This window comes from Terrapene carolina, unplaced genomic scaffold (genome assembly GCF_002925995.2).
Source record: "Terrapene carolina triunguis isolate 2854851 unplaced genomic scaffold, T_m_triunguis-2.0 Scaffold58, whole genome shotgun sequence".
NCBI lineage: Eukaryota > Metazoa > Chordata > Testudines > Emydidae > Terrapene > Terrapene triunguis.
This window is the reverse complement of record NW_020664409.1, coordinates 94639861-94652861: the sequence shown is the minus strand read 5'-3', so window position 1 is coordinate 94652861 and position 13001 is coordinate 94639861. Positions and strand designations below refer to the sequence as shown.

Here is a 13001-nt window from a genome sequence, read left to right as displayed (position 1 = left end):
ATTAAACCTCTAAGAAACACCTTTGTTTCTTGGTTTGCTCTTAAAAGACCCACCTGAATTTACATGAAAGGAAAAACTATTCCATTTTGAATAAATCACATCTATTAAAAAGAGCAAAAATGACTTTGCTTTAAAATCGGAAGTTTGCACTTAACAAGAATTGATTTGATTATTTATTTTATTTTGCAGTGATTGTACCTGAATTATTGTTACATTTTAATGAGTAGTTTCCTTTCCTCTCATTAAAGGTTGCCAAGCTAACCCAAGCTATTTCAATTTTCACCGAAGGTATCCTTATGATGAAAACTACTTTGGTTGGTATCATCAAGGTAATGTCACCGTGGATGTAACTCTTTGAAGGCAATTAACACTTAACCATAACAGTCTCCAAAATCAGCACTCAAACAAGCTTACAAGCAAAAACAAAGAGAAACAGGAAATAATTTGACAAAAGTTTTCAAACTTGAGTGCCTAAAGTTGGACACCTAAATAAATGGCCTACTTTTTAGAGGTGCTGAATGCCCACAACTACAATTGAGCACAGACTTGCCAAGGGCTTTAGTATTTGGTGTATTTATTCTACATTTAATGTTACTGTAAAGCTTTTTTAAAGAGCAGTTTCTTCATCTGAATGGGATCCACTCTTCCTACATATAAAGAACATGTCTACTGCTAGCGGTGTCGAGACAGTAGAAACTTCTTACGTGTGCTCTGCTCTGCCACGCCGCATGTATAACACCCCCTTCCCAAGGGTCATCGGAAATGTTTAAAGTTAGGATGTTGAGCACAAATACCTTGACTTAAAGAAGTAACTCTATTACCTAGAACAGGGGTAGGCAACCTATGGCACGCGAGCTGATTTTCAATGGCACTCACACTGGTCCGGGGGGCTCTGCATTTTAATTTAATTTTAAATGAAGCTTCTTAAACATTTTAAAAACCTTATTTACTTTACATAGAACAATAGTTTAGTTATATATTATAGACTTATAGAAAGATCTTCTAAAAACGTTAAAATGTATTACTGGCACGTGAAACCTTAAATCAGAGTGAATAAATGAAGACTCGGCACACCACTTCCGAAAGGTTGCCATCCCTGAGCTAGAAGTATTAGAAGTTATTCTCTTGTGGACCAGCCACTAGAGGGGGCTCGTAATACTCTGAAACCTGTCATAATACACAGTTCACCACTGCTTGATAAGTTCACTTGCTGCCGCACTTCACACCATTATTTAGAAGTAAGGTGTTTCTTAGATTAAATACTTATATGTATGTTTAGAAAATCCTTTTTTCTGACTTTCAGAGAAATCTTGTGTTTTTTTTACCCAGGTGGATCCAAAGCAGTTGTTAGAGGATGGAATAAGGAAGGAGCTGGTCAAACGAGTAGCTCTGGCTCTTCACAGGGGACTCACCTTTAACCCTAGAGCCAAGGTGCTGTACAAGTAGAATTGGTTTTGTTACTTTCTTTCTGTATGTGAACTTGACTGGAACTTGCTGTACTGGATCTTTTCAAATAGCTTCTAGCATTTCATATTCTCTTTAAGAAGTTTAATGTGAAATTGAAATACAGTTAACTGAAATCACAAATCATGAAGGGAATCAGTACGAGTAGGTATAACTTTTGTAACAAATTTGTTTTAAATTCCTTTCGTCACTTACCTACCAACCCAGAGTTCAGAGTTCTTTGTTTTCCCACAACAGTTGATAATACACCTCAGCCCACATAAAGGGTCTCTCTGTTTAGAAATACAGTTCCCTGCGCTGCTTCTGGTGGTGGTGAAGCACTCAACTGTTCATGGAACGGGAGATTCAGTAATCTGGACATGACTCTTGGAAGTTGTGAACATTTCAGTTCATACTATGATTCTGTTAATAAATTGAATTTCCAACTAACCTTTGATAAGTTTCTTAAAACAGTTCAATTCTGGTGCCCATATGCCCTTTAGATTGGCACAGTATAAAAGCCTAAATAGACCACATTTTCAACTTTTGTTAGGTTGTTTTCCACTGTAACACTTACAAACAAGTCATTATCTATCCCTTTTGTATACCGCCTCTTCGGGGGGTTTTAATTAATCTCCTTTTCTACAGCCAAGTGAACTGATGCCAAAACTGAAAGACATGGCAGCTACCATGGACGGATTCCATCGATCTTTTGAGTACATCCAAGATTATGTCAACATTTATGGTTTAAAGATTTGGCAGGAAGAAGTGTCCCGCATTATCAACTATAACGTGGAACAGGAGTGCAATAACTTCCTAAGAACAAAGGTACAGTGATGCTGGTTGATCAAGATTGTTACAGTTCATAAATGTCTTTAAATTTGGACATTCATGCCACAGGAGTGAATGTGTAATTAATTATGCATGCTCCATCCAGACAAAATTGAGACTGATTATCAACTTCATATGCTGGACATGTAAAAGGAAAAAAAATGGTGCTTTTTTTGGCTTGTTCAGAGATCCGGATACCATTGTGCTAAGCACTGTACACACACGAAGCAAAATAATGGTCCCTTCCCCAAAGATCTTATAGTTTAGGACTATTTTAAAATACAGTCATAAAACAATAAAATCAACAATAACCCTTCCTCTCCTCCCTAAACCCGGCCCCCCAAAAAAAGAAGAAATACTAACTGAAATGTAACAGAAAATGAACCAAACAAGAGCCTAGCCCTTATTTAACCCCCATATCCTGGAAGAATAGATAGGCTGCACTGGATATGGCTGCTACCTGATCATCATGACAAAAGCTGGAGAGCTGCCCAGACCCCCACTTGTGAACATAGCTAGCAAAAGGGCAAATGCATGGTCTGTATAAAAGCAAAAGATATCCTCTAGTGTTACTTGTCCTTATTCATGTTAGCCCCATTCTTCCTTACCACTTCTCTTCGATCTCTCTTGTACAGATTCCTGTTCACTGTTGTTTTTCAAGAAAAACAAAATAATTCTCTGAAGCCAAATTGAAAGGGACCAAGGACAGAGTTGAAAAATTATTCTAAAATGTGTTTTTCAGATTCAAGACTGGCAAAGTATATACCAGTCCACTCATATTCCAATACCCAAATTCACACCTGTGGATGAATCTATAACATTTATTGGTCGGCTTTGCAGAGAAATACTGAGGATTACAGACCCGAAGTGAGTACCATATGTCTCAAACTGCATTATAATTCATGCACTGCATTATTTGAATCCCCTTTTTGTAATGCTGACATATTTGCTCCCCTGTAACCAGTATAAATTTTCCTTGGTGGTGGTCTCTGTTGTTTAAATATTCAGAACAAAGAACTTTCCCAAATCTATCCTGTACTTTTAAGTTTTAGTCCAGGAACAATGCTTTAAAGTGTTAGCAAAAAAAAATCAGATGACATGGACCCAGGACATGGACCCCACTAACTCAGGGGTTCTCAAACTGGGGGTCGGGACCCCTCGGGGTCGCGAGGTTATTACATGGGGGGTCGCGAGCTGTCAGCCTTCACCCCAAACCCCGCTTTGCCTTCTGCATTTATAATGGTGTTAAATATATTTAAAAGTGTTTTTAATTTATAAAGGGGGTTGCACTCAGAGGCTTGCTATGTGAAAGGGGTCACCAGTACTAAAGTTTGAGAACCATTGCACTAACTCCTTATCTATCATCCATCCATACATTGCACAATGATGGAGGATCAGTGTGACACAGGCTTTCACTAGAGACCTTACATGACACGCTTTGGCAAACTAGTATATAGATACCAGACCCAGGGGATCCATGTAACCCTTATGCACTTCTGTGCCCTCTGCTAGTTGGCACCAAGAGGTCCCGGGACACAAGGGCCTCTTAGAAACTCCACCTAGCACTTCTAAAAAAGTTGTTTTGTTTCTGAATTTTCCTTTAGAGTCACCTGTTACATTGACCAAATGAACACATGGTATGATATGAAAACTCATCAGGAAGTAACTAACAGTCGCCTCTTCTCAGAGATCCAAGACACTTTAGGCACTTTTGGTCTGAATGGTCTAGACAGACTGCTCTGTTTCATGATTGTGAAGGAGCTGCAGGTAACTTTTGAGCTTCCATTTTTAAGGAACATTCTGTCTTTCTGCTCAGTAATTTGTTTCAGTGGCTATTTGCCATTTAAAAACAAATATTGTAATGTTTGATCACTCTTGCCAGCCGTTTATAAGAAGAGTTTTTGTGTCAAACACATTTGAATCCAAACAGGTATTCGTCACAAAGATAAAATCCTAGATATCAGATGAAGGAAATGTCAGAGCTGTTGCTCTGGTGTAAGTGCTGTTACATTAGTTTACCGGTTAAATGGGTGACGTGTGGGGAGAAAGTACTAGAGGGGTATAGTTTTGGTGTCCTGGTATAATTTAATGTTGACCTTGCATCAGCCTCCTTTCCTCCCCACCCCCTCCAAAAATTGGATTGTTTGTGATTAAATGAATGGTATATTGTTTTTACTGAAATAAATAAGGAGGTGTCAATTCTACATAATCTTTTTCTGACCACATCCATACTTGAAACCAAGTCCTTTTTTTTCCAAATAACTCCAAAGCAGCTTAAATTAATACTATGGTCTGGCAAAAAATTAATGAAACACTTTAATGTATAAGTGAAATGGGTACTTCCTTAAAAGTTAAGTAATGTAAGCAAAAGGTTGGTTCTTCAAGTGTTATTCACTGATGGGAGCAGCAGGTTGGTGTACTAATACCAGTGAAATAGAAAGATTAACCATGGAATTCTTTAGCCTTGTGTCCGGGAGAATTTTTCTACTCTACTCTCCCTATAACAACACAATTGCTGTTATCTCATTGCTATAATGCCTATATTGTGCTACTAAGATAAAGCATATTTTGTGTGTGTGTAATGTCTGCTAATTTGTTTTTAGAATTTCCTCAGTATGTTTCAGAAAAATATACAAAGAGACAGAACTGTACAGGAAACATTAAAATCTCTTATGAATGTGGTCAGCCCTCTCAAAGGAATTGTAGGTAAGTGCCTCAGATGCAGGCTCCTGGAAAGTTAGTTATTATAGGATTTCTGAATGTACTTACTCAGCATTTCTTTGTTGCAGCAAATTCTAGCAAAATTTATTCTGCAGCAGTTGCCAAAACTCAGAAGATCTGGGCTGCATATCTTGATGCCATAATGAAGGTACATTTGTTATATTTTTTTTTTTTTACTGCTGAGCACAGTGCATTTCAGGAACTGTGGTATTTGTTACTAGGACATTACCCAGGGTACAGTCTGGACTGATGAACAGCTGTGTCCCCTCAGTTCTCCAACCTGGGGTGCCTTTTACACTGCTTTGCTGTGAGAGCTACTACTCCTGGTCTGCTCACACACAGCCGCCAGTATGTAAGTTACTCCCAGTTATACTCTGAGTGCTATAACCAGCCACTCATGCATTACACTGCAGAGCAACACCAGCAAATTCCCAGTCCCAGACTTTCCCCATAATTTTGTATTGCCCGGCTCTCTCCTTGTTACAATACAAGTTCATATAAAGTCCATCATTTTCTTAATAAAAATTATATGCACAAATCCTGTTATCCCAAATGGAGTTCCTCAAACACTTCAATCCCAAACACACTGGTTTAGATAAAACAAGTTTATTAATTACTTAAAAATCTATCTTTTGTGATTACAAGTAATGAGGCATAAAAATCAAAATTGATTACAAGAAAATAAAAGTAAAACACGGCTAATCCCTAACTTAACAAGGTAAGTGACTTCAAAGCAAAGGGGTCTGTCACCACGTTTCAATACTCTTACTGGCTGAATTCCTTTCATTCAGGATCCTTCCCCCAGTCCAGTGCTGCTTCCTTTGTTCCTCAAGTGTTGTTGATGCCATGAGTGGGGAGAAAGGGAGGAATCATTTGGGGCACTTGCTCCCCTTTCTTGTAGCTTTTTCTCTTCTTTGAGAATCATCTCCAGCTGAGGTTCAGGAGACAAAGTCTGTGTGGACGGAAACCCTCAGCTGTCTTTTTGTCAAGATGTAGATTTTCACCACATCCTCTTTCCTGCCAAAGAATGGCCATTTAACCAGGCGATGGTCCATTTGATTTTGTTGACACATGGCTGATGCGTTGGCTAACCTTTGTCTTTGGGGAACTGGTTTGTGGCTGCTCCCTCCAGACTTGGAATAAGTCTTGGTAATACCGTACAGAGGAATCTTATAACTTTACATGCAGTATTGCCGCACATATTTTACCAGGACAATAATGATCAGCAGATTATGAGTTTTCAAATGATAAAACATACTTGGTACAATATTTATCATAGTCTTGTAAAAGTGACGAACATAGGGGTACAGACTGTCACAGTTACATATTTTAATGTAATTATTTTAGAAAAGTAGAATCAACAATCGTTCTGCCTCTTCCAGTGATCCTGTAGTGTATTACACGTTAAGCCGGACTGAGCCAAGTCAGTTATGAGATTGGGAGTTCTCTAAGGAAAACCCAAGGTGCTGCCTAAAGTGATGCTGGTGAATCTTTTCTTTGTTAGTATTTCCAAATCACATAGCTGCATTGCTAGAGATGCTGTGTTTCTGAAAAGACAAAACCTATATCTTGGCCGCTTGCGGTCATTAATGATCACATGGTATTTTCTGCAAGAGGAGGAGTACTCATCTCTGGTGTCTGGGCCAAATACCAACTTGAGCAATAACACTTTCTGGCTTAAAATGACTTCTTCGGCTTCAGGCATAAAGCAGGATTTCTCAGAGCTGCTTTCATCACAATGGTGAAGCATTTGACAGTATTCAAGCACTTATACTTGCAGTTTGTTGTAGCTCTGTCCAGGGATCTCTTGAGGGCATCCAAAAGCTTTTATTTTTGACCTGCTAAACTCTAACAAATACCTCTCTTTTCCATGTCTTGCTGACTTATATGTCTGGTGGGTGTTTTGTTAGTGTACATTTTACCATAATCAATGACCCTATGACTCTATTATTAAACACATGTGAGACTCAAACTGCAAAGTGACTTAGAGATCAATGAAGACTGCAGGCAACTAGAGGAGATTAAGTATTTGGGAGAGGGAATAAACAGCACAGATCAAAATCAGATGACATAAGCAACTAGTTGCATCCCTCACGTCATAGGTCTTTTCACCTTGTCCCCTTAATACTTTCTTTTGTCATATATCCAAGCAGTATACATGGCACAGGCTAAGGAGGGATCAGAATGAAGAGTACAGGAGGGGAGATGTGCTTTGAAACTCTTGCTATATTGAGAAATGGCCCACAGTATGAAAACACTTGAGAATCATTAGTTCAAATTTCTGTCTTAAACTACACTCTCATGCAGCTGCTCTGGTCTATAGAAAGGCTGCTACATTTCACCTAGATGCAGGGTGCAACTTCGTTGGTGGGCAGATGCTTGATATATCAAATAGTTTATCAGTTTGTAAAGGAATTAAGTTTCTCTGGATAGAAGGCTTTCTATAAATGTAAGTTGCTACTGTTAACCATGTTTTCTCTGTGGTTTTTGAAAAATTAAACATTGTTTTCACTACTTTCTTATTCATTTTTATTTTCTTTACAGGTTGGTCAGATGCAGATTTTAAGACGGCAAATTACCAATGAATTGAATTACTCCTGCAGGTTCGACTCCAAGCATTTGGCAGCTGCTTTGGAAAATCTCAATAAGTAAGAAGCAGAATGCTTTGATAGCATTATATGTGGTGGTGATTGCTGTTGTGAATTGAGCCAAATTAAAAAAAAAAAATTGGGCAAAGTTTTGACAGTTTCGGATTCAGATAACCACTGGCAAATTCAGGAACAATTTGACGCAACTAGCTGTTGATATAAATGCCAATGAAGAGATACAATTTTTGAATATATTCAATATTTGGATATATCTGAAAGGCAGGTCAAATTTAGATAAGAGAGAAAAACAGTGACGTAAAAATTTCACCATATTCTGTGCTTTTTCTCACTTCTACTAATTGTGCAGATCCTGGCTGATGCTAACACTGAAATACATGACCTTAGTAAAAGGGGCATCTGAAAAACTGAGAGCAGTTTATTTTTCTTTGATTATTGTTTGTAACAATTTCCAAAGATTCTATATCTGCAACTTTTTACTTTGTTATTATGACCTATGTTTTTCAATTGCAGTATGACTTCAAGCTTGCCTGTTATTATTTATTATTATTTATTTTAACTGAACTATCCATTTATAATGAAATATATAAAGTTGATGTCTATCTTTTTATCGTTTTAGAGCAATCTTGGCTGACATTGAAGCCCATTATCAGAATCCGTCATTGCCGTACCCTAAAGAAGACAACACACTTTTGTATGAAATCACAGCCTATCTGGAAGCAGCTGGCATTCATAACCCATTGAATAAGGTCTGATACATGCTATTGTGTGATATTAGCCAATACATACATTGAGTCGCAAGCAGACATTTTATTTTTGTCTCATTTGCTATAAACGTAGCTAGCAATGTTCTTATATTCTTAAGTTCTGATACAAATAAGCTCTGTGTTATTTTGGTTTCCTCATGTGTAGCTTCTGTTAATAAGCATGTAAACACTGTGTGTTCCCTTTTCTTCCCAGATATATATAACTACGAAACGACTTCCATATTTCCCCACAGTCAACTTCCTATTTCTGATTGCCCAGCTGCCAAAACTTCAGTACAACAAAAATCTAGGTATTATATAAATTATTACATAAATACAGTTGGACTCTGGGTAAATGTAGATGTAGTCAAGATATTCAGCTCTAGACTTAAAATGGATGGGCTAGATTTTTTTATTTTTATATATAGCACAAACTAGACCCTCTCTGGCCTCTCTATGTACAACTCCATTTATAACTTACTGTTTAACTGCAATATGTCAGTTATTGTGATGTGACAGAGGACCTCTTTGTAAATACTTAAGTGATAATTGAATGTCCAAGGCCAAACACAATATAGGTAATATGCACAACCAACTGCTTCACCTAACGTGAGTAAAGTAATGCAGAAAATGTATCACTATCCATTAGCTGTGGGGTTCTGCTAATGTGGCAGAGAACTTAGATACTAGAAGAACATCTTAACTAGATTGAGAGGTAAGTTTTGAGATTTCATCTTGACCTTTGTAACTCAGGAAAGCTTTGGAGCTGTGAGCCTGATCGAAACCCCATTTTTGTCAATGGAAAGACTTCAGTTGACTTAATTGGGTTTTGGATTGGGCCCTACAGGATGGGGGGAAGAGTGCAAGAAAAAATAAGACTATGGCTCCTCATTCTTTAAATTTAGGTGGCCATAAGCCCTGTATCTCCCCTCCTCTCAACCCCATTTCTCTAAAAAGCTACACCCCAGTTAGAAACTTACCTCTTTCAGGCTCTTCCTATTGGTTAGTTTAAAACTACCTAACTTGGGATCTAGTTCCTTGGTGTTGTATGACTGTTAACTAGAGTGGAAAGCCATGTCGCCAGCCCCGTATGAATTACAAGGTGGAGAGGGCCCTTCAGGATTTGGAGTGGCTGGGGTTGGATTTGACAAGGTTGATCTGATGCCCCCAATCCAGGGGACCAACATATGAAAAGTAAAAACAGGAATAGCATGAAACCTCTTGAGAATAACTCTTGTTTGGCTGTGATTATAAAGGATGTTTTTGTGACCATAGAGGGGAAAATGTGGTGTTTTCCTTTCAGGAATGGTGTGCAAAAAGCCAGCAGATCCAATTGACTGGCCCCCTTTAGTGCTTGGGCTCCTCACTCTGTTGAAACAATTTCATTCACGATACACTGAACAATTTCTGGCTCTGATTGGTCAATTTATTCGCTCAACAATGGAGCAGTGCACAAGGTATCTCTTTTCACATTTATTTTAATGTCCTCTTTCGTGTAAGACTTTGTTTATTTGAACATTCTTTTTTTTTTTTTTTTTTTTTTTATTTTTTTAGATTTTTTTTTTTTTTTTTTTTTTAATTTTCTCTTTCGTGTAAGACTTTGTTTATTTGAACTTTTTTTTTTTTTTTTTTTAAGTCTGTAATTTGATTAGAATATGTTTAATAATATATTTAGGTGTCATGTCCAAGTGTCTTTTTTTGTGGTGATATCCCACAGCACACTGACCTACATGAATAAATATTATGTGGGAGGTTGGCATTTTCTAACAAAACTTACCTTAGCTAGTCAAAAAGACAATATCCAGCTGCATGAGTTTCATTTGTGTGTGTGTGTGTGTATATTATAGCCAGAAGATACCAGAAATGCCTGCTGATGTAGTGGGTGCCCTTATGTTCCTGGAGGATTATGTTCGTTATACAAAGTTACCAAGAAGGGTAAGTAAGAAAACTTGGATTCAGCATGGTGTTGGAATAGCATTAAAATACACCATATCCTCAACTAGTGTAAACTGGCATCAAAACCGAAGGAAGTACGTGGGTTTACACCAGCTGGGGATCTGGCCCATTATTTTCAAAGTATTCTACTGTAGTTGAAAGCCCTGGCTGTAGATTTTTACTGCTTACATTTTCCAACCATTAGTTGTAATGGGAGCCTGGAATTGGGTGGTCAATACAATAGATGCTTTTCCTGTTATTGGGGACTAGCCTTCATGTGCGTTTTCATCTGTCCTTTTTAAAAGGTTACTTAATCCTCAGAGCCCTTCATTAAAAGAGCTAATTTTGGTTTATGCTGATGTTATGAATAGTGGGGGTCATGCCTAGCAGTTTCACCACATCTGTTCACTCAGGACCAGGGCATCTCTGTCAAGACTGACCAGTTAGGCATGTCAAACAAGTGGATCAAGTCCTTATCAGTGCTCAGCATAAGGAACCTGAAAGGACATATAAAAGTGAAAAAAATCTGTCTGCGAATAGGTCACTGTGAAGCCTTTGTCCATACAATCCACAAATTGCTTGATTAGCAACACTGTGTGTCAGTCTGATTGCTTTATACCATTGCTCCCATCTCTGTCACATCATCTCCACCTTGAAGGGTCATTTAGCTACTATTTCAACTTCCTGTGAAATTCGGGACAAGAATTCGCTTTCTGCTCATCCCATCTTCTAGTGATTGCGTTTGTGAGGGATGTGTAACGTTAAAAAAACAAAAACAAAAAAACAAAACAAAAAAAACAGTGGTGGTCATGGATATTTTGCGCTCTGAAATGAGGACCGATAAATTGGGTTCTAAATCGAGAGCCATGGATTTGGGTGGTTTCTAAATTTGGCAAAACAAATTCTGCAGTAACAAATTTTACCTAAGGCAATGAAGCCTCTTTCTCAGCCTCTTGATACCAATAAACTAAAGTTTGACATGGAAGGCAGCCATGACAATTTGGGGTTATAAAGTTAACTTTGCAGTTTACTATGACTCCAATAATTTATTCATCGCATGATGCACTTCGGCATCTGACTACAAGTTGAGTGTCTAATACCATTTGCTATAAACTGTAACACAAATAACAAGTTGAAAAGTGCAGGGAAGTTTCTGGGAAAGGGCATTGCTAAGCAGTGTTCCTGAGTCAAAGATATAGAATATTTTGCTCCAGACTTTCTCTTATGGTTCCAGCCACTTTGCACCGCCTGGCTGGCTTAGCCTGTCCTAGATCTCCCTGATGTTGGGGCATGAGGTTGCAGAGCAGAGTGCGCCAGTGCTCTGCCAATTCTCAACTAGTGTATATGTTCCATAGGGACAACAGACAGCTGGTGTAAGTTCGAGCATCCCAGGGGATGTTCTAACTTAAGCTGGAGCTAGTTACAACTCCCTGAAACTTTACCCAAACTCATGTGCCAAGCAGATGTCTGTGTAGGAAAGAATCGGGGGGGAGGGGGAGGAAGAGAGAGAGAGAGAGAGAGAGTGTGTGTGTGTGTGTGTGTGTGGTAGAAACCGAGCTAGTCCACATTGATAACATTGAGCATTTACGTAGTGGGGAAACACACACACCTACATGTAATATCCATGGGCAGTGCTATTTGCTGTGTTCATGGCTGAATGTTGTTATGGAATACTTAACAGAGATTCTGTTCTCTGTTTCTTTAGGTGGTTGAAGCGCATGTGCCTAATTTCATTTTTGATGAATTCAGAACAGTTCTGTAAATGCGGAAATAAGAATGAGCCTTCTTGCAATTACAAAACCAGTGAACTTGGGGAGGGCAGAGGAAGGTAAAAACAGCACTTCAGAACTGTGCATTTTCTGTGTCTTGGGGAATAACCACAAAGCTCTGGATAAAATGTAACCGTCAGCACTAGTCCATGTAACTAACCTTGTTTAAATCATGATATCATATGCAATTTCTATCACATCCAAGCAGCACACATTTTGTACTGCACATTATAAATGCTGTATGTAATTGTTTATGTACAAAATCATTTAGTTTTATGTTCTAAAGAACTATTTGTGAAAGTTTGACTTTTGTATCACAAATAAAATAATATAGAAAGCAGTGGATTTGGATTATTTCACGGATGATGATTTCCCTACTCAGTACCATCTAGAAGATGAACACACACTGGAAGAGGATTTAGGCCCTGATCTTGTACTGCTAAAGAGAGTGGTAGCTTTGTCCTTGACTTCAATGAGCAAAGAATCAGGTCCTCAAAGAAATAAACAGTCCATTAGTGAAGGTTACTGTGACGGGTTGGACCCCTTGGGAAGCCACCTGATGTGCCGAGATACCACTGAGTCTACCTGTTGTGCCAGCATGGGCCCCCTTTAACCTGTCTTGCTGAGCCAAGCTCTTAAAACCTCCTCTAACACACACACACACACACACACACACACACAGGCAGAGCCACACCCAGCTGCACAACAGCTCTGGGAAGACGCAGCTTCAGGGACTTGCTCCAGAACTCTGATGTCCACCTCCCTTGGAGTGCAGACCCAAAGAGATATTATGAAATTCGCCCCCTCCCTCAATGTGGAGAGAGGTGTGCACACTTCTTGCCCCCCCCAGTTAGAAATTACAGAAACTGGGTTCAATAATAAACAAAACAAATTTTATTAACTATAAAAGGTAGATTTTAAGTCGTAAAAGGGCTAACAAACAGAACAAA

General features: G+C 38.6%; 1 protein-coding gene across 1 annotated transcript in view; it reads left to right on the top strand.

Moving 5' to 3' along the window:
* The window catches only part of WASHC5 (WASH complex subunit 5), a 35633-nt gene extending 23249 nt beyond the window's left edge, over window positions 1-12384 (top strand). Inside the window, exons 17-29 of the mRNA XM_024192588.3 lie at window positions 249-329; window positions 1330-1431; window positions 2092-2271; window positions 3017-3141; window positions 3879-4041; window positions 4878-4980; window positions 5064-5143; window positions 7540-7643; window positions 8221-8350; window positions 8562-8658; window positions 9651-9804; window positions 10195-10282; window positions 11988-12384. Of these exons, the coding sequence (XP_024048356.1) occupies window positions 249-329; window positions 1330-1431; window positions 2092-2271; window positions 3017-3141; window positions 3879-4041; window positions 4878-4980; window positions 5064-5143; window positions 7540-7643; window positions 8221-8350; window positions 8562-8658; window positions 9651-9804; window positions 10195-10282; window positions 11988-12044 (1464 nt within the window). The 3' untranslated portion in view covers window positions 12045-12384. The remainder of the gene's footprint in view (window positions 1-248; window positions 330-1329; window positions 1432-2091; window positions 2272-3016; window positions 3142-3878; window positions 4042-4877; window positions 4981-5063; window positions 5144-7539; window positions 7644-8220; window positions 8351-8561; window positions 8659-9650; window positions 9805-10194; window positions 10283-11987) is intronic.
* Window positions 12385-13001: the final 617 nt, after the last annotated feature.